Source organism: Fukomys damarensis, unplaced genomic scaffold (genome assembly GCF_012274545.1).
Source record: "Fukomys damarensis isolate Sample0158 unplaced genomic scaffold, DMR_v1.0_HiC HiC_scaffold_19, whole genome shotgun sequence".
NCBI lineage: Eukaryota > Metazoa > Chordata > Mammalia > Rodentia > Bathyergidae > Fukomys > Fukomys damarensis.
Genome location: NW_022900931.1, coordinates 55,617,998 through 55,638,001, shown reverse-complemented (window position 1 = coordinate 55,638,001; position 20,004 = coordinate 55,617,998). Strand labels below are relative to the sequence as shown.

Sequence of the window (20,004 nt, the reverse complement as noted above, 5' to 3'; positions counted from 1 at the left end):
TGGCCGAAGTTGACTTTGACAGATGGGAATGGTGGTCCATGTCTGAATGAGGTAGTTTATGAGGCATTGGTATGAACTATTCTGTTTGTTTGACTTGGGGGAGGCAGTATCAGGCATCGAACTCAAAACGTTGGGCTTGCAAGGCAGACATGGCACCACTGAGCTAAAGCCTCAGGCCCTGTCTGATTTTTTGTTCGTTTTTTTGGTACTGGGGATCGAACTTGGGACTTTGTGCTTGTGAGGCAGGAGCTGTTTGACTTTTGAAAAAGGATCTCTCTGAGTTTTCCAGGCTCATCGTGAACTGGTAGCCTCTAGTAAACCTGTTGCCTCAGCTGCCTGAGTAACTGAGACTACAGGCATGTGTCACCATGCTCAGCTTCAAAGTATTCTTGATGGAAATGACAGATTTTGACAAAAAATACACTCAACACTCAGTGGGGGACAGTGGCAAATGCCTGTAATTCCAGCTACTCAAGCATCTGAGGCAGGCTGGGTGTGGTAATACATACCAGTAATACCAGCAATCCTGAGGCTGAGGCAGGAGGATCACAATTTCATGGCCACTCTGAGCTACATAGTGAAACGCTGTTTCCAAACAGGCAGGCAGGCAGGCAGACAGATGAATAGTGATCTAGCTCAGTGGTAGAGCACTTGCCTAGCCTGCGTTGAGACTGTGGGTTCTATCCCAGTAGTCAGAGGAAGAAAGAACATATTGCAGGATAGCTAAACTGTAAGGCTTCCTGTTCAGCATGTATTGCATGGTAATTTTTTTTTTTCTTTTATGGTGCTGAAAATGGAATCAGAGCCTTGTGTATTCATTTCAGCAAGCACTGTACCACTGAGCCATGTCCCCAACCTGGTGTTAAATTTTTGATGTAATTTATCATGGAAAGTGACCTATAAAACAGCATACAGTATCATCTAGTCTTTGGTAAAGCATATAGGTACAAATATGGGCTGTACAGGACACAGAATTGGTGAGTATATCCATTTATTTAGTGGATATTTTTCTCCTTTAATCTATTTCTAGTGAGTACATACTCCTGATATAAAAGCTTCTCTGCACTCCAGTGCTTAGCCCATAAAGTCAGAGCTCTAAAACCCTCTGCTGTTACTTTCACCAGCAGTAAACCAGCGCATCCGGGGCAAAATGCAGTTTTGTATGAGTTGTTAGCATTTGGTTAGCATCCTTGGGGATGCACTAGCTTTATTTCCTTCCCTAGTTCTTCTGTTTACATAGTTTGGGGGCTCCCCTGTGTTCTAATATAGAATTCCACTAAAGAAGCTTTTGTGATTCTTTTGTTAGGAGTTTGTGGTTTTGAGGATTGAACTCAGGGTATCATGGATGCTAGGCAAGTACAGTACCACAGAGCTACACCCTTAGCCATCTTTTGTTAGACTTTTTTTTTTTCCCCTGGAGATAGGGTCTCACTGTGTAGTTCAGGCTGTCTTTGAACTCACTGTGTAGTCCAGGATGGCCTTAAACTCACTATAATCCTCCTGCCTCAGCCTCCTAAGTGCTGGGATTACAGATATGCACCACGAGCCCCACTTTTTTAGACTTTTACGTGTTAGTTTCAGTAAACTTGTTTTTTACATTTTTATATTGTAGTATAATCTGCATAAGCATTTTCTGTAATATAGGTACGGTCTACTATATTCTGTTTCTCTGGAGACACATTTAAGTCTTCATATCACATTCTGGTCTGTTGGGTAAATCATTATGTAATGACTCTGGAATTATAAGGACAAAAGAGGCTCATTAAGAACAAGGTTTGTTTTGTTTTGTTTTTTGGGGGGGTGTTTTTTGTTTTGTTTTGAGACAGGGTCTCACTGTATAGTTGAGACTGAACAGAAATAATTTATATATGATGAGTTTACTTCTTGGTGTGATCATGAGAATGAAAAAGATGAACTGTTGATTGAAGTTAGGCAGAACAGTGAACTTAGAAATTACTCATGTCAATTTGAAGAATCATAAAATGTTTTGGGAAATAAGATAGGCATCCACAATTTCAGTCATAAACAGGTATTAGGGCTGAATTAGGCCCTAAGCCTTGAAGAGGAATAACAAAAACTAAATGTTGAAATATTCTATGAAGGTAGATTTGACAAATAGCTTGATCTTCAACAACTGTGGTGATATAGAAAGGATAGTCTTTTGGTAATTAAAATAGGGTGACCTTAAATTAAAATGTTTTACAATCTGAATAAAATAGCAAAGTCGCCAAGAAGAAAAAGGATTCTGGTTATATCCACATGGACAACATCTGTGGCAGCAGATGTGATGCCTGTACAGTGGACTGGGACGGTCACGATGTGCTCTTCAGTACATCAGAGATTCCTGGAAAGTCGGATTCTATTATAGTGGAGCCTGTAATGCAGAGCTGCTTCTCTGGTATCCATCCTCTATTGTGTCTACCCCTGGATCTGTCCTGTGAAGACAGGGCAGCCTGGTGCAGGCTTTTTGGAATCACATAGACCTGGTATTATCGGATCCTTACTTATTACCTGCTTCATAGTGCCTCCCCTCCCTCCCCCGCTTCCTTCTCCTTTGTCTTTCTCCCTTCTTCCTTCTCCCCTTCTCTTCTCTCTTCCCTCTCTCCCTCCTCTCCTTTTCTTTTTCTTTTTTTGGTAGTACTGGGGATCCAACACAGAGCTACTCTGCCACTGAGCTTTATATCCCCAGTCCATTTTAGGTTTATTTGCGGGGGAGGGAACCAGAATCTCACTGAATTGCCCAAGCTGGCCTTGGACTTGTGATCCTCCGGCCTCAGCCTCTGGATCTCAAATAGCTGAGATTACAGGTATGTGCCACTGCACCTAGCTTTATCTCTTTAAATCTCAGCGTTGTCATCTATAAAATGGATGAAATGCTCACACTTTACCATGTGTAAAGTGTTTGGTATGGCTTAAACACTTCATAAATGGTAGCTGTTGATAGTTTCAATGTTACTTTCACCTTAAATAACTGTCCTTGACCATTCCATTCATCCATTCCCCCAGCCTACCACAGCTGTCCTGTAACCCTATGGAACCCCATAGTCCCGGAAACTTTCCATATGAAGGAAAAAATAGCTGTCTGTGGCCCTGGGTTTGTCATGCTCTTCCTAAATTTGTATCAGGAAGATCCCAAGGACTCATCCCTGGTTCAAGAAGGGGGAGGTCTGTCACAGGAGAAGAGCCAGACTAAGGAGTAAGACAGAAAGAGTGGGCAGAGACAAGCTGAAGACAGAGCTCTGTCATTTCAGGAAGGTTATATTTTACATCTGTTATTTTGCATAAAATTTTAGAGCAGATAGTCATTGAAACAGCTATTTCTAAGGCTCAGGATGACTTGGTTTGATTGGCTTTTAATGAATTATTTACAATATATATTTTGTTATAATCTGGGTTGATGAGAGGTAGAAAGATTACACATTGTGGGTAGGAAGAGGGAGGTGCTGGGTAGCTAAGCTCTTATTATCATTCTTTATTTATAGAGAAGAAACAGACTAAATGCCTCATCTAAGGTCAAATGTGTAGTAAATGGTAGAGACAACACAATAAAAACACCTATTAAAGCTGCCTGGCATCTCTTTCCTCACTTATTCCTTTAGCAGCCTTCTCCCCTTTCCACCTCCCACCACTGTACGGTAAAGAGGACCTGCCCCAACCCCGTCCTTCCTCAGAGGTGGATGTGTGACCCAGAGCAGCATTATTGGAAGAGTGTCCTATTCTGGGCCCTACCTCAGGCCTTCAGCATTGCTTCTCAGAATTTTTACTTTCAGGAAAGGGAATGTAGCTCTTTTCCCTTGGTTATATCATCAGACAGCCTTTGGCTTATCTACCTGCCCTGTGATGTTCATCCTACGGTAGCACCTGACCTCATATACCTGTTTTTAGACTTGTACCCTCGTGAGTTTAGGGACTTGCTCATTCTCTGTCTTGTAGGATCCTAGACTTTTTGTGCTTTGTATGTATTAGACATTCACATAGTAATACATTTATTGCATGAATGAATACCTCGCTTTTATTGGTCAGAAGCTGTGAGAATGTGTATACCATCTTCACTTTCTCCTCCTCTTCTCCCTTTGTCATCACTTGCCAAGATTTAAGGAGGGGGAGGAAGAAAGCATATCCATCCCTGTGGAGCCAGTTGTGCCTCTCCTCCCTAGTCTGCATGTCTGGAGCTTTGAGACCCCCTCACCTTGTGTCATCTAAGATGAGATTCTGTCCTGTGCCGGGTCTCAGTGCTACCAGCCCTGCACTATATCGGGTTGTATAGAGGGGAGACAGTCTGTTAGCAACTAGATCGTACAGGGTCATTGACAACCTGTTAGAAACCAGGATGCACAGCAAGCAAGCAGTGGTCAAGTGAGTGAAGCATCCCATCTGTACATACTATAATCCTAGCTAGTCAGGAGGCAGAGGTAGCAGGATCACAGGTTCCAGGACAACTTAGGGTAACTTGGTGAGAAACTATTTCAAAATAAGATTGAAAAAGAGTTAGGATGTAGCTCAGCACTCCCTGGGTTAAACCCTTAGTCATGGACAGGCGGGGTGAGATGGAGGATAAAAACAGTTCTGAACATTTACAGCCACGGGCCTTTTTTAAGTTTGCTCCTACCAGCTGCATGAATTTCTAACTTTGTGTAAAGCACCCTTTTTATGAATAATCTATGTAAGCAAATGAAAATAAATAAAATACCTTCCATGCACAAAAAATCCAAATATGGTGGAATGTGATAAAAGAGTTACAAAAGGTTTTTGTTGGTATTGTCAAATTTGGTGTGGGCAAAACTACTGTAAGAGATTAGGAAAAAATGTCAGTAATCTGGAAGATTTCTGCTCAAAATTGCTTTGTAAATAGCAAGTACAGTATTGCTCTAAAGAAAGAGAAATAGGGCCAGTGATTTAGATCAGATTTATATTTGCCTGGCTGGCAAATGAAAGATCCTGAGTTTGATCCCCGGTACCAAAAAAAAAAAAAAAGAAGAAGAAGAAGAAGAAGAAAGAAAGAGAAAATCATAGAGAATAGATTGTAGCTGGGTTAAGTCGAGAAAGAAAACAGAGTAGCAATGTCAGAGAACAACTGATCTCAAAAGGTTGCCAGAGAAATGTACTTTCATGTCTTAAAATGTTTAAAGTACATAATTTTGTATGTATTATTATATTATTTTTTGTTTTGTTTTGTTTTTTAAAGAAATGAGTTTCCAGCCTTGTACAGGGACACATGTCTGTAATTTCAGCTACTCTAGAGACTAAGGAAGAAGGGTCACAAGTTCCAAGTAAGCCTGGCCAATGTAGCAAGTCCCTGTCTTAATAAAAAGGTCTGGGCCCGGGAATTTAGCTCAGTGGTTCCAGCGCCTGCCTCACAAGCATAAGGACCTGAGTTCGATCTCCAGTACCAAAAAAAAGTTCAAATAAAAAGGTCTGAGATAGCTGGGGATGTTGCTCAATGGCACTGTGCCTGCCTCACAGTGCAAGGTCCTGAGTTTGATCCCCAGTATCAATAAAAAAAAGTCTGGGGTATACCGTAGTGATAAAGTGCTCCTGGGTTCAATTCCCAGTATTGGGAAAAAAAAGTTTCTACTTGGACTATTAACCAATCAATTACTAATGTGTATTAGTTTAGTGGGTTTCTACATACTGATGAATAGGGTTGCCTAATATGTTTTGTTGACCTCTAGAAGAGTGGTCTGTCAGCTTTGTTTCATAAGGCTGGAAATAAAACATACAACTATGTTAATAACTGTACTAACACTGAGTAACCAGTACCTTTGGATTCCAATTCCAGTGAGATGTTTTCTTACAAGCCAAACTAACTTTGTTTCAGATTTTTAATCACATGGCTTTTTCTTCATCTTTTGAACACTGGGTGAACATAATTGGGATTGTGGACTGCTCTGGTTCAGCAGGAGCTGCAAGATAATCAGAGCCAGAGTGAACGAGTGAAAAAGGAGCAAGGACGCTTGATGTGAAGTTGGAATGCCCGTATGAACCTGAAAGTTTGCTGCTTTGTTGAAATGTTGTGACTTCTAGGCATCAGGACACCTAGGTTCAAATATGAGAACAAAGGCAGTTCCTTCTAAAGTATGAGGAGTTTCTAATTTTGTGAGATTTCATAACTCTGAAATTGTTGATAGTTGCGAATTCATTGTGCTGATCCATCAGCATCCTGCAACCTAAAACCCCTGGCTCTCTTGTTTTTACAGGTATTAGGGCGATGCTTCTTGACAGTGGTGCAAGTCCATTTCCAGTTTTTGACTCACGCATTACAGAAAGTCCAGCCGGTGGCTCACTCTTGCTTTGCTGAGGTGGTTGTACCAGAGAAAAAGAACAGCGGTGGTGGTGGCTTATCTGGCATGGGTCACACACCCGAACTAGAGGAAGCTGTGCGTTCCTGGCGGGGGGCTGCTGAGGTAACTGGCTCCGGGAAGATTGGGCCCTGTGTTCAAATGGGAGAGGTTCCAGGGGGCTTTTGCCTTTTGGTTCTCAAAAGAGCCATTTTATTTAGAAATGTAAGTTTTAAAATCTTTATCATTAGCCTACTCATTCATGTAACAGTCACTGTCCTTGTGAATGCCCTTTTTATGCCAGGCCTATGCCAGGCACTGAGCTGACAGCCTCTACCCACAGCCTACTGCAAGGGTTACAAAAACAGGGTGAAGGGTGGTGGAGACGTACAGGAGCCAGAAGAATGGCTCTGCTCCCGAGTGGGAGTGGTACAGAAAAGCTTCTGGGAAGAGAGGGGCAGGGAGAAGGCTGGTGCCTAAGTCAGGAAAGGGTGGAGCAGACTGGAGAGAGCCAGTGCTTAGTCAGGCAGCTAGGTAGGCAAGCCAGGAGTGTTTAGCAGATGGATAGACTGCCAGGCCCCAAAGCTACAACCATGCCGGGGTAAATCTCAGTGGACAGAGGGCATTTTATGCTTTTTGATAGCCAAATCACTCAATTTAGATGTGCTTGGCATCACTGTTTTTTAAAGATTCTTTAGATTTTTTTTTTTTTTTTTAAGATTCTTAGATAAACTTTGCCTGGGTCCGCATTTGTCAGTTGCTTCACATGTGATTTGAGCACATCCTCAGTATTGCTTTATTTGACTCTAAGAAGTCTTTAATCTTTTGAAAGAGTGGCTGTTTCCCAGCACAACAGATGAATTAGTGGGGTTTCTTGTCTCCTGGTGACCTAATTTCTCACACAACCTCCTGACTAAGGGGACCTGCTACAATGGTGAGTGACAGGCTGTCCCTGAGCTCCATGGATGGAGGAGTCCAGAAGGGATTCGTTTTGTAGTCACTGCTATGGCCTTCTGCAGTCCTTTTCTGCAGCCAGAAGAATTTAAACTTAAAATATAAGCAAATCAAGAGTAGCTCTTTTAAAAAAGTCTCTCTCTCTCTTTTTTTTTTTTAGACAGGGTCTCACTATGTAGTTGAGACTGACCTGGAACTCACTGTGTAGCCCAGGGTGGTCTTGAACTCCCAGCAGTCCTCCTGCCTCAGCCTCCCAAGTGCTGGGAGTACAGAAATGCGCCACCACGCCCGTTTTAAAAAGTCTCTCTTAAGGAGATCTCTCCTGCAATCAGTGAAAAAAACACTGCCTTGTAGACATTGAGAACTCTGTTTCTAGCATGATAAGGAAAAAATAGGGCCAGGGATGTTGCTCAGTGATGCCACACCTGCCTGGTACATGCAAAGTCCTGAGTTCAATCCCTGGTACCAGGAAAAGGGAGAGAGGGAGGTAGGAAGGGAGGTGGGAAGAGAGAGGGGAAGGGAGGGAGGAAGGAGAGAAATAAATGGGGGGAGGGAGGGAGTGGGGAGGAGGGAGAAAATGAACCCGGAAGAGATAATGGCTTCCAAACAGATTTTCCCTAGGACTTACTGTTCCATTTCAGAGTACAAGGTGATTTATGCTTGAGGAATAGCGTATTGACTTACTACACAATTTGAACTAATTTGAACCATTCCAAAATAAATTAGCAGTATATTTCATCGTATGAGATTTTTTTAAATCGCCTTTAATTAAATTTTTAATCAATTTTTTAAAACATGATTTTTCACATTTTAATACTATACATCTCTAATTTCTTATTATTTCAATTTTATGCTACTCCTCTCTCCTGTTGTCATTTCTTTTTAATTTGCTTTTGGTGTGTGTGTGTCATCCCCATCCCTATTTGCATGTTTATTTTGATCTCTCTTTCATGGTACTGAGGATAAAGACTTTTTTTTTTTTTGTACCGGGGATTGAACTCAGATTCTTGCAGTTTCCCCGGCCCCTCTTCAGGCTTTCTTGCTATTTGTCAGAGGTCCCTGAAATGCTAAGTAGAGGTGTATTGGGGGTGGGCCCTGTTTGCTTCCTCCTAGATGGCTGGTGATAGTTCGGACCTTCCTCATCTGTCTTTACCCCTCTGTGTCCTCCTGGCTGCTGAGCTCCAGCCTTCTGACTATGCTGCTCACATTCAGGAACCATGATTCCTGGTCAGTCTACTCTGCTCTGCCTGCTGTCATCATTCATCCTGAGAACCCACCACATGTGAAACCATCTAGTGGTACTCTGGCCCCTTCGCCTTGACTTTTCTTCCACCCACCCCAATCTGTCCTTTCCTTTGCTCTGGCCAGGGCCCCACCTCATAACCATCTGTTCTTCCTTCCCTTTGGTGATAACAGGGGAGCTCCCCTTCCCTCCTCTCCAGGACCTGCTATAACCCCACTGTGTCTCTACCCCTGAGGCCCTAGCTTCTTTTGACCTTGTGATTTATCTCCTTCATCCTCAGCCTGTTCCTACCAGCACTCAAACTTGGTTCCGACAGAAAAATCCACCCTGCTATGATGCCCTACTCTTCTCTTTTTCACAACCAAGAACAGAGGAGTTGTCCACCTTTTTTCTCACCTTCCATTTGTTGAAAAATGTAATTATTATGAAGTACTTCGAGTGTATAGAACATGTCACATATATCAGCATGTCTTCCTTTTAGCTTTGCTAGATGAATCTTAATTTCGTGCCACATCTTAGCTTTGCTTCATGCCTTTTGTGTTTAACAGAAACATTATTGCAGATGAAATTGAATTCCTCTTGTACTTCTCTATGATCTCTTTGCGTCCTTTCCTCTCTAGAGATAAACCTTTTGAATTTGAAGTCTGACTTTTGTGCATATTTTTGCCATATGCATATGTCCATGCATGGTATGATGTGTTCTCTTGCACAATTTAAAACTAGGTAGCCGGGTTGGTGGTGCACACCTATAATCCCAGGACTCTGGAGGCTGAAGCAGTACGATCAATGCAAGTTCAAGGCCAGCCTGGACTACGTAAAGAGACCTTGTCTCAAAAACAAACAATAAAATACTTTATGTAAATGACTTCATTCAGTTTGCAGAAATCTGGCTTCCCGTCCTCCACAAGAATATGCCTTCTCTTGTCAAAGTCACTGGTGCCCCCTTCTGTGTTTTCAGGGAGGCCTTTAACTCCAGTCAGCAACTCACAGTATTTACCAGGGGGAAATGCATATTTATTTTTGTGGTATCTAAGAATGGTATTTCTTCATCATCATCTTTTTTCTTTCTACGTTCTCTTTTTCCTCCTCGTACTAGAGATTGAATCCAGAGCCTTTATACTAGTACCTCCCCAAATTACTGTCCTTTTGCTTAAATTTTGAAACAAGATCTTGCTAAGTTGCCCAGGGTAAGATCAGGCTGGCTTGCACGTGCAGTTGGTCTTCGTGTATGTCCCAGGCTGTCCAGGAACTCCTAAGCTCAAACAGTCCTCCTTCAACCTCTGAGTTGCTGGGACTCCCCACTCCTACCACCTTCCCCAGCTCAAGAACTAGGCTTTCTTGGTTATTCTCTCTCTTCTTGGTCCATCCTTTCTTTATCATCGTTCCTAGCCTCTCCTCCTCAGTCTCTGAATGTGCATTTCTCAAGGCTGATTTCTCAGTTCTCTTCTCCTTAGGGATTGTCCTTAGGGGGTCTTAGACTACCCTATCATGGGGGATGCCTCGGTATATGTGAGCAGCCACTTCGGGTGGGCTCTGGGCCCTGAATTTGGCTGTTGCCCACCTTGGCTTTCCTTAGCTGTCTCAATTTTAGCTTTTCCCCATATATCTATTTCTCTACAGATCTTCCCCTTACTAACAAGTGATGCCATCGTATACTGGGTCCTTGATTCAAGAACTCAGATTTATCCTTCAGTCTTTCTGTGAAGTCTACGTCAGTTCCGTTCTTAAAGTCCTGCAAGTCCCACCTCCAAGATACTTTCATATCTCTTCTTTCCACTGTCCACTGTCACTGTCCTGGTTCAGGGTACTCTTACTTCTCTGGACTCTCTTCTCCCCTCCCTGTTGTGTAGTCCTTTATTTTAAAATCAAACAGTGTTGCCTCTCATTCCCTTAGGGTAAAGTGGGGACCCCTCACCATGACCTGCATTGTCCTGCCATGTCTGGCTCCTGGCTTATTTGCCAGCCTTATCTGAGGCCCCCTTTCCCCTTGCTCACCTGGGCTCTAGTTCTATGGATATGTCTCATTCTTCTCCTAGGTTCCTTGGCCTGTGTTGGGACTTTTTTGCTGATGCTGACACACCCTCACTCCTCCCACCCATATGTACACACTTCCTTTGACTACCTTCTTTAACTCTCAGTCCAAATGCCTTTTTCTCAGTGTCTCAAGTGCTCCCTGTTACAGTGTTTTACTTCCCTCAGTGTATTTTTCTCCATTTTTAATTCAGTGTTTTGTTTATCTTTCTGCTCATGAGGTTAACAGCTCCAGGACTCCTGGGATCAGGTTTTAGGCTTAGGTGTATTTGGCAATAGTTAACACTTTATGGGTTAAGTATTGGGCTGACAGCCTGCTACAGACTCACATGGAAGCTGGCAAAACCCTATAACCCCAGAAAGGCTGAGCCAAGAGAATCTTGAGTTCAAGGTCAGTCTGGGTTGCACAGCAAGTTTCAGGTTAGCCTGGGCAGCATTGCAAGTCTGTTTAAAAAAAAAAAAAAAATTGAGGTGATTTTAAACTGTAACACATTTAGGATTCGGGAAATGGTTGGAGTGATATTTAATTAATTTGTGAAACTAAAGCTTTGAAACTTTATAGCATTGGACCTGGGAGTAGTTTTCATATAGGCCTATGAATTTGGTAAATAGTTTAATCCCTACCCTGGCCTCGAAAAACATAAAGTAGCTATTTAAAAACGTTTGCCATGCCTGCCTGGCAAGCACAAGGTCTCCAGTACCCCCCAAAAAAGTTATTTGTTTCACACATATAATTACAACAAAAATAAAAACTGAGTTAATCTTGGATCTCATCACCCATCTAATGAATCAAATATTTTTCTGCCTTGTCTTCTGGCCTTGACCTACATATGCCTACATTTCATCATGACACAATTTAGTTTCTCTTGTTTTTTTGTCTTGCTTTAACCTATATGCTTTAACAAACTTAATAGCTGAACAGTAAGTGGTTTCTTGTATGTATTTCAGAAGCTCCGTTTTTTTTTGGGGGGGGGATTGAGGCAGGGTCTCACTGTGTAGTTCAGACTGCCCTGGAACTTACTATGTAGCCCAGGCTAGTCTCAAACTCGCAGCAATCCTCCTGCCTCATCCTCGAGTACTGGACTTACAGGTGTGCACCACCACGCCCGGCTAGAAGCTCTGTTCTTTCATTAGTGTTCATTGTTGCTTTTTTATTGTTCTGTATTGTGGCTTTTTACTTCTTTGGTGCATAGGAACACTCAGCTTTATGTGTTCTTCCTTTTTTTAATTCTGCAAACACCAAATACCAATATTCTAGGTAATCTGTCCTTTTGAATCAGGGAAATTAGAAATACATGGAAAAAAATATTGAGGGGGTTCCAGAGATCGAACTCAGGACCTTGCGCTTGCAAGGCAGGCATGGTGCTAAATCCCCAGCCCTACTTGAATGTTTTAAATATGTAAAAAACAACAGGCATGCTGATCTTCCACCCCACCCCCAGTTTCTAACATAAGGTAATGCTATATCAGGTTTGTTTTCTCTTCAAAATGGTTAACTTAGACTTTCAAAATTTCTCACTGCTCACTTCTTGCTTTTTTTTTTTGGTACTGGAATTGAATTCAGGACCTTGTACTTGTGAGGCAGGCTCAGTGCTACTGACCTCAATCCCCAGTCCTCACTTCTTGCTATGGACGATCCAAAATCTCTAGTTTATATCCAGTGTTAAAATGTCTTTGTGCTTTGTTTTAACTAAAGGGTTTTGTTGTTTTAATTTTGCTAGTAACTGTAACATCCTCATGTATTTACCAGTCATTATTTGTGTTGTAGGCAACATCTAGATTAAGAGAAAGAGGCTGTGATGGCTGCCTGGCAGGAATTGAAGTTCAACAGCTCTTCTGTTCTCAAAGTGCAGCAATTCCTGAGCACCAGCTAAAAGAACTGAACATAAAAATCGACACTGCTTTGCAAGTAAGTTTTCAAAATTGGAATATTGAGGGGCCAGGGATTTTAGCTCAGTGGTGCTGGCCACCTGCCTTGTAAGTGCAAGGTCCTGAGATAGATTCCCAGTACCCCCTCCCCTGCAAAAATTTGGCATATAAATATACAAATGAGGGAAGGGATTAAAGTTGGGATATTGAACCAATAAGAAAGGATAATGTAGCAGTTGGCCTTAAATATTTTAATAAGTGTAAAAATTTTAAATTTCTATTTTCATTGGATCTTATCATACTTAGAAACTACTCTGTAACCTTAGTTCTTAAAAATAATTTCTTTGCAGGCATATAAGATAGCTCTGGAAAGTTTAGGCCACTGTGAATATGCAATGAAGGCTGGCTTCCACCTGAATCCAAAGGCAATTGAAGCAAGTTTGCAGGTATGATTTTCTATCTGATAGCTCTTGGGAACTGTGGGAGATGTTTGCATGGTGCAGCATAAACCAAATGTTTTGACACTTGAGCTGTGGGTCAAATCCTCTCCCATCCAATTGTTTTCCAGGGCTGCTGCAGTGAGGCGGAAGCCCAGCAGACTGGGCGGAGACAGACACCCCCGCAGCCCATGCAGTGTGAGCTTCCCACGGTCCCTGTGCAGATAGGATCGCACTTCCTGAAGGGTGTCTCCTTTAACGAGTCCGCCGCCGACAATCTGAAACTTAAGACGGTAGCTTTCCATGGAGTTCCAGCAACCAAGCATGAACTTGGAAAAAGAGTTCTTAAGGGGAATTTAATGGCTTGTGAAGAATGTAATATAAAAAACAAAATAAAGCTGGGTGTAGTGGTGTGTGCTGATAATACCAGCTACTTGGGAGTCTGAAGCAAGAAAGTTGCAAGTTCAAATCCAGCTAGGCAATTTAAGAAGACCCTGTCTCAAAATTTAAAAAACACAAGACTGGGGTGTAGCTCAGTGGTAGAGCACCCTTGAATTTAATCCCCAGTACACCACCACCCACAACACACACAAATTGGGAGCCAACGAAGAAGACTCTGGCCTTCCTCAGTAATGTCTAAAAGCAGACCCTTTGGAAACTTTTTCCCTTTTTGTGCTGCTGAAGTTTGAACCCAGAGCTTCACACATGCTAGGCAAGTGCTTTACCACTGAGCTATGCGTCCAGCCCTCTGGTGACTTTTTAAATAAGACATATCCCAAGCAAGTTTTATTCATATTTTTTATTCAAATGTTTACTCTAAAAGGTTTTAAAATACACTAATACACTATAAGATATTTCTGGAGCCTGCTTACCTGATCACTTGATCATCCAAAATGAAGTTCAGGTTTTAATTGATATTTACTGTTTTACTTTAAGTTTGGGTTTTTTCCGGTACCAGGGATCAAACTCAGGACCTTGTGCTTGCAAGGCAGGCACGGCACCACTGAGCTAAATCCCTGGCGCTGCTATTTACTTTTAACAGGTAATTTTGATTCCTTATTTGTAGAGATTCAAAATTTCCAGATTTCTCAACTAATTTGCCACCTTTTGTCCTGGTATACATAATCACATGTGTAGCCAGCTGTGGTGGCACACTTGCATTAATCCCAGCTACTCAGGAGACTTAGGAGGATTGCAAATTCAAGGTCAACCTGGGCCACCTAACAAAAACTGTCTCAGGAAAAAAAAAAGCTGGGATGTATGTAGATCAGTGGTAGAATGCTTACCTACCACACATGAGGCCCTAGGCTCAATACTCTGTGGTGCAAAAGGAAAGGGAAACTATTTTTGTTTTGTTTTTTGTTTTTTGAGACAGGGTCTCACTATGTAGTTGAGACTGACCTGGAACTCACTACGTAGCCCAGGCTGGTCTCGAACTCACAGCAATCCTCCTGCCTCAGCCTCCTGAGTGCTGGGATTACAGGCGTGTGCCACCACACTGAGCCGGAAACTCTTAAAAAATAAACTAAACAAAAGAAAGAATATTTATGTAACTATTTATGTAGCTCAGTGCTAAAGCACTTGCCTAGCATGTGTGAAGCCCTGGTTCCAAACTCTAGTACTTTTAAAAAAAAAGAGGAAAAAGAAGAAAAGAAAAAGCCTGTAATGTCAGCACTCTGGGAAGCTGAGGTAGGAGGATCACAAGTTCCAGACCAGCCTTTAGTAGTTTAGTGAGATCCTGTCTCAAAATAATAAAAAGTGCTGGGGATGTAGCTCATAGCAGAGGCTCTTGATTCAGTCTCTACTAGTATAAAACAAAAGAAAAATCACATGTGTGTATTTATACATGTGTTTGGGAAAATCTCTTAAATTCAAATGACAGGATTTGGGTGTATTTAATATGTTTTTTTCCTGAGGATAATTGTGTTAATGCATTCCTACAAATTTTAGAGTCTTACATGTCTTTGCCTTGAGGTGTGAACTCTCTTCTTGTCCATCTATAGCATACAATGTTACAACTGATCAAGGAAGCAGGCTGTTACAATGGAATCACACCCAGGGATGATTTTCCTGTGACAGAAGTACTGAACCAAGTATGCCCATCCACATGGCGGGGTGCCTGCAAGACTGCTGTGCAGCTGCTCTTTGGCCAGGCTGGACTGGTGAGTGAGTGAGTGTATATGTGTGTGTGTGTTCAATGGATGAAAAAAAAAACATTTCATGTATATGAGGATGTGGTGCAGGTATTTGTATGAAAACATTGAATAACTTAAAAGCTCATTAGTACTAAGGTAGGTTAAGGAAGAGTAACAAAAAAGTCTTTCTAGTTGAGCATATTGAAACAACTATAATCCTATACTTTGGGAGACTGTGGCAGGAGGATCACAGGTTTGAGCCCACCTGGAATAACTTAGCTACTGGAGACCCCTGAAACGTTATTTTAAATCTCTGCAGTAGGTTCCAGTCTCCTGCCCAGTGTACAACTCAGGCCTAAGGAAAAGAAACCTAAAAGACAGAACTGAGATGGACAGAAAGCAGGGCACCGCAAAGACCGATGCTGGTGCAACCAATGAAGCACTGGCCAGTCCAAACCACTGATTGTGTTTTTTGTTTTTGTTTTTGTTTTTGTTTTTGATGCCAGGATGGATGTTGGGACCTTGTGCTTACAAGGCAGGTGTGGTCCCACTGACCTAAATCCCTGGCCCTAAGCCACTGATTTTTATTGGTAATCAGTTGGGGTAAAGGTGAGCTAAATGCAAGGGCAGAACTACATGTGAGGATGTACAGTTGTGCAGTGTCTGTGGAAATGTAAGGAAGGCTCGTGAGAGATGAGACAAAGCATCCTTGAATTAGGAACAGAATAGACAAAATATATGATTGTAGTTAGAGCATTGTCCTTTTAATAAGGTTTTAGTTGTGGGAACAGAATTTAGGTGCAAGTTACTCTGACCTCAACGTGTAGGCTTCAGCCACTCACTTCTTACACACAAGCCAATTGGGTTCACACATCCTGCACCGCTTACAGCCTGCTTTGGGACATGATCAATATTGCAGTCTCCCACACTTAGCAATACCTGTCTCAAAATTTTTTTTTAAAGATTGGATGTAGCTCAGTGTGAAGTCCCTAGTATAGGGAGAGGGGTTCTTTTACAGAGTGATAATATGTATTTGTAGGAAACATAGTTGCAAAATGCTATAGGCATTCCTTATTTAGGGGAAGCATTACAGTAGTGACTGTTTGACAGGGTCCCTTGACCTGACCTGACTATTCTGCAGCTACAGTGGATGTCTTTCTGCTGTTCAGATATGCCAAGTCAGCTGGGCATGGTGGTGCATGCCTGTAATCCAAGCCCTTGGGAGGCTAAGGCAGGAGGATCACTGTGAGTTCAAGACCAGCCTGGGCTACATAGTGAGTTCCAGGTCAGTCTCAACTACATAGTGAGGCCCTGTCTCAAAACAAACAAACGGATATGCCAAGCTTGCTCCTGTCTTAGGACTTTGCACTCGAGCCTCCTTTTGCCTAGAGACACATCTCTGATCTTCGTATGGGTTGCCCCTCTCATCTTCCTGGTGTCAGCCCCAGAATCCTCTCCTCTTGGAGACCTCCTCTGAGCACACTGGTGTAGATTGTACCCCATCCAGTCTTTTAAGTCCCAGTTCTCTGCTTATCTCCTTTCGGAAATAAAATGGCATCAACTCAAAAATAGCAGTTTAGTCTTCTTACATTTCAGTGAAGAAAAACATTTTGCCAGTCTCGTGTGGCATCAGGAGATGAACATCTGAAATAACCAATTGGCTTTTTCTTTGACATCATTGACCCATCAAATCTGTTTAATTTATCCAGGCACACCTACAGTCCCATTTGAGGCAAGGAAGATTGCAAGTTCAAACCCAGCCTTGGCAACCTTAGTGAGGGAGGCCCTGTCTCAAAAATTTTTAAAAAGGGGTGGGGGCTGAGGATATAGAAGTACTGTGTTCATTCCCCAGTACTGCAAAAAACACAAACCGTATGCACTTGATTCTATTTTCTAGTAAATGACTATATTTTGAAAAAAATAAAAGCATTTCAGTCAGATTAAAGGAAGCTAATTAAAGATTTTATAAATTAAAGAGTTCTTTTTAGTCTGATTTCTCTTTCACTCATGAAAGAAACTGTTGGGGCCAGATGTGGTGGTGTATTGCTAGCAATCTCAGCACTTGGGAGGCTGAGGCAGGATGGCTGAGAGTTCAAGGCTAGCCTGGGGTATGTAGTGAAACCCTGTCTCAAAAAACCGAAAAAGAGAGAGGAGGGAGGGATTATTGGGAGGATGTTTGTCTTTTCTTTGTTTCAGTCAGGTGAGAGTGCAGGTGGCCCAGCTCGGCAATGCTACCTTGTTAACCAGATAAGGACTTGTCCACAGAGATGTGCTGTTTCCTTTAGCATCTGTTCCTCAGTATAGGAATCCCCAACAAAGGAAGTAAACTGGAGATGCCTTCTGAACTGTAGAAGAACCCACTTCCTTTAGAAGGCTTGCCATATTCCCGAAGACCGCATAGGTGAAACTGGGAGAACCATGACTTTGTGTTCTCCTGAAAGGAGCGTGCACATGAGGCAGGATATATAGGCTGTTTTGAGAAAACACTGTAAGTCTTTTTAAAATGTCCCATCTTATTCAGAGACCAGAAACAAGTTCTTAGTTCCCTGCCCACTGATTGCAGGCCACCTTTGTGTCTGACTAACAAGAGAACCTTTAGATTATGTTTCTGGGGCTGGGAGGAGAGAGGAAACACCTGTCTGATCCAACAAAGCCTATTCCTTGGACAGGAAATCTTTTCTGAAGGACCATCTGTGGGAACTCTGTTTATAGCAGTATAAATCAGCTGCCTTAAGGGCTGAATTTGGAATCATAATAAGCACTTCTGTGTGGCTTAACTACTTCTGAAATATGGATTTTGTTTTGTTTTTTGAGACAGGGTCTTGCTCTGAGTAGTTCAGGCTGTCCTTGAACTCGTTATATAGCCCAGGCTGGCCTCAAACTCAGCTATCCTCTTGCCTCAGCCTTCCAAGTGCTGGGATTACAGGCATGCACTACCATGCCTGGCTGAGAGTGAAATAATTTTTTTAAAAGTTTTATCGAACTTCTGGCTTATATCTAGTCATTACAGATGGGTTTTTCTGAAGCTTTAATTTAATGACATTTTTACTTCTTTCAAATACAGAAAATTAAAAAATACTAAGATAAAAGAAAGAATAATTCCTGATTAACATTCATGGTGTGGAAAAGTGCTAGAGGTGCTTAGAAAATTCAAAAAAATTCCACGTCCTAAAACTGGTTTTTGTTTAATTGTTTTTGTATTCATTACCTGCTATTGTCTACCTGGGAGCCTAACTGGCCTTGTTATAACTGCACTGCCAGGGAAATAGTTCTGGCCAGTCATTCAGCACTGCTGACAGGCTTATGCATTGGATAAGTTTGTGATCCATTTTCCTTTCTGAAAGCTGGTGGCTGTTCTTATTTCTCTCTTAGGTGGTGGTTGACACAGCACAGATTGAAAATAAAGAAGCCTACGCCCCCCAAATCAGTTTAGAAGGCTCCAGAATCGTGGTTCAAGTCCCATCCACATGGTAACTTGACTTTTACATTACCAGAAGCCTAAGCTGATTGACATTTGCTCACCTTTGAACGATTACTTTGTTTTGAACAGACCCTGTGCTGATTGGCACAACAGATATTGCTACATGTGCAGGTTTATGGGCATTAGTGGTATGTTATCAGCATATGTTTTGATTATTGGCCTAGGACAGTGATGGCAAACCTTTTAGAGCTTTTAGTAATGACAAACCATTGTGGCACATGTGCCATAGGTTGGTTTAGGATAAGGAGGCCAAGATGCCTGAAAGATAGTCTCACTGCCATAATGTAACTAAAGTGTCAGTAGTCTTGGACTATAATGAGCAGCATTATCTTTTCTTTGTTACTTAGTCCACAGCTTCTAAACTTAATACAGTATGTCATTTCTCTTAGTGTACAATTTTCTCTTTCTCAGCCATTACTTCTCTAAAGCACAATAGAAAACAGAATTCCTCCTCTGTCTATCCCAGCCACAAGCCTGATGCTCTCAAGTTCATGTTATCACATACCCAGTGTCACTGCACATCTGGGGATAAACACAACCTTTTTTAATTATATGTGTAACACTTACAAAGGATTATTCTTTTTTCCAGTACTGGGAATTAAACTCAAGAACTTGCACTTGTCAGGCAGGTGCAGAACCGCTGAGCTACATACTTTTTTTTTTTTTTTTTTTTTTTTTTTTGGTACCAGGGATTGAACTCAGGACCTTGTGCTTGCAAGGCAGGCGGTAGCACCGCTGAGCTAAATCCTCGGCCCTGGCCCTATTATTCTTAATGTACTACTTTTTTTTTTTTTAAGTTCCTATGCCAGGTATAGTGGCACACATTTGTAATTCCAGCTAATTAGGAGGCTGAAGCAGGAGGATGGCAAGTTCAGGCTAGCCAAGTCAGTTTAGCAAAACCCTGTCTCAAGATAAAAAATAAGGCTGGGAGTAATGAAAGTACACACCTATAATCCCAGCATTTTGGGTGATTGAGGCAGGAGGATTGCAAATTCAACCCTAGCCAGGGTAATTTAGCAATTTAACAAGACCCTGCTTCAGAATTTAAAAAAGGAGGGGTGAGGTTGGGGGTGTAGCTCAGTGCAAAGGGCATAGGTTGATCCCTAGTACTGAAAAATAAAAATAAAAAGATTTTTTTTTTAATTGAGCAGAGGATTTAGCTCAGTGGCACCGCACCTGCCTTGATGTGCAAGGTCCTGAGTGTGATCCTTGGTACCACACACAAAAAAAGAAAAGAAAATTAAAAGGGCTGGGGAGGCTGGGCATGGTGGCACACGCCTGTAATCCCAGCACTCAGGAAGCTGAGACAGGAGGATTGCTGTGAGTTCAAGACCAGCCTGGGCTACATAGTGAGTTCTAGGTCAGTCTCACTCAACTACATAGTGAGACCCTGTCTCAAAAAAGGAGGTGGGCGGTGGGCTGGGATATACTTCATTGTGAAAGCCCTAGATTCAATCCTTCTCACCAAATAAACCATGAATGTTTGAATACATTATAATCGCAGCAGTTGAGAGGCTGGAAGAAGAGGATTATGAGTTCAGGGCCAGCTTGGACTACATAGCAAGACCCTGTCTCA

General features: G+C 42.1%; 1 protein-coding gene across 4 annotated transcripts in view; it reads left to right on the top strand.

The window, feature by feature from the left end:
• The window catches only part of Garre1 (granule associated Rac and RHOG effector 1), a 92,805-nt gene that overhangs the window by 51,172 nt on the left and 21,629 nt on the right, over window positions 1–20,004 (top strand). For all 4 annotated transcript variants that reach the window (XM_010631813.3, XM_010631812.3, XM_033765739.1 and 1 more), the window contains 6 exons: window positions 6,198–6,404; window positions 12,275–12,415; window positions 12,726–12,821; window positions 12,944–13,105; window positions 14,816–14,974; window positions 18,320–18,417. In XM_010631813.3, the coding sequence (XP_010630115.1) occupies window positions 6,198–6,404; window positions 12,275–12,415; window positions 12,726–12,821; window positions 12,944–13,105; window positions 14,816–14,974; window positions 18,320–18,417 (863 nt within the window). The remainder of the gene's footprint in view (window positions 1–6,197; window positions 6,405–12,274; window positions 12,416–12,725; window positions 12,822–12,943; window positions 13,106–14,815; window positions 14,975–18,319; window positions 18,418–20,004) is intronic.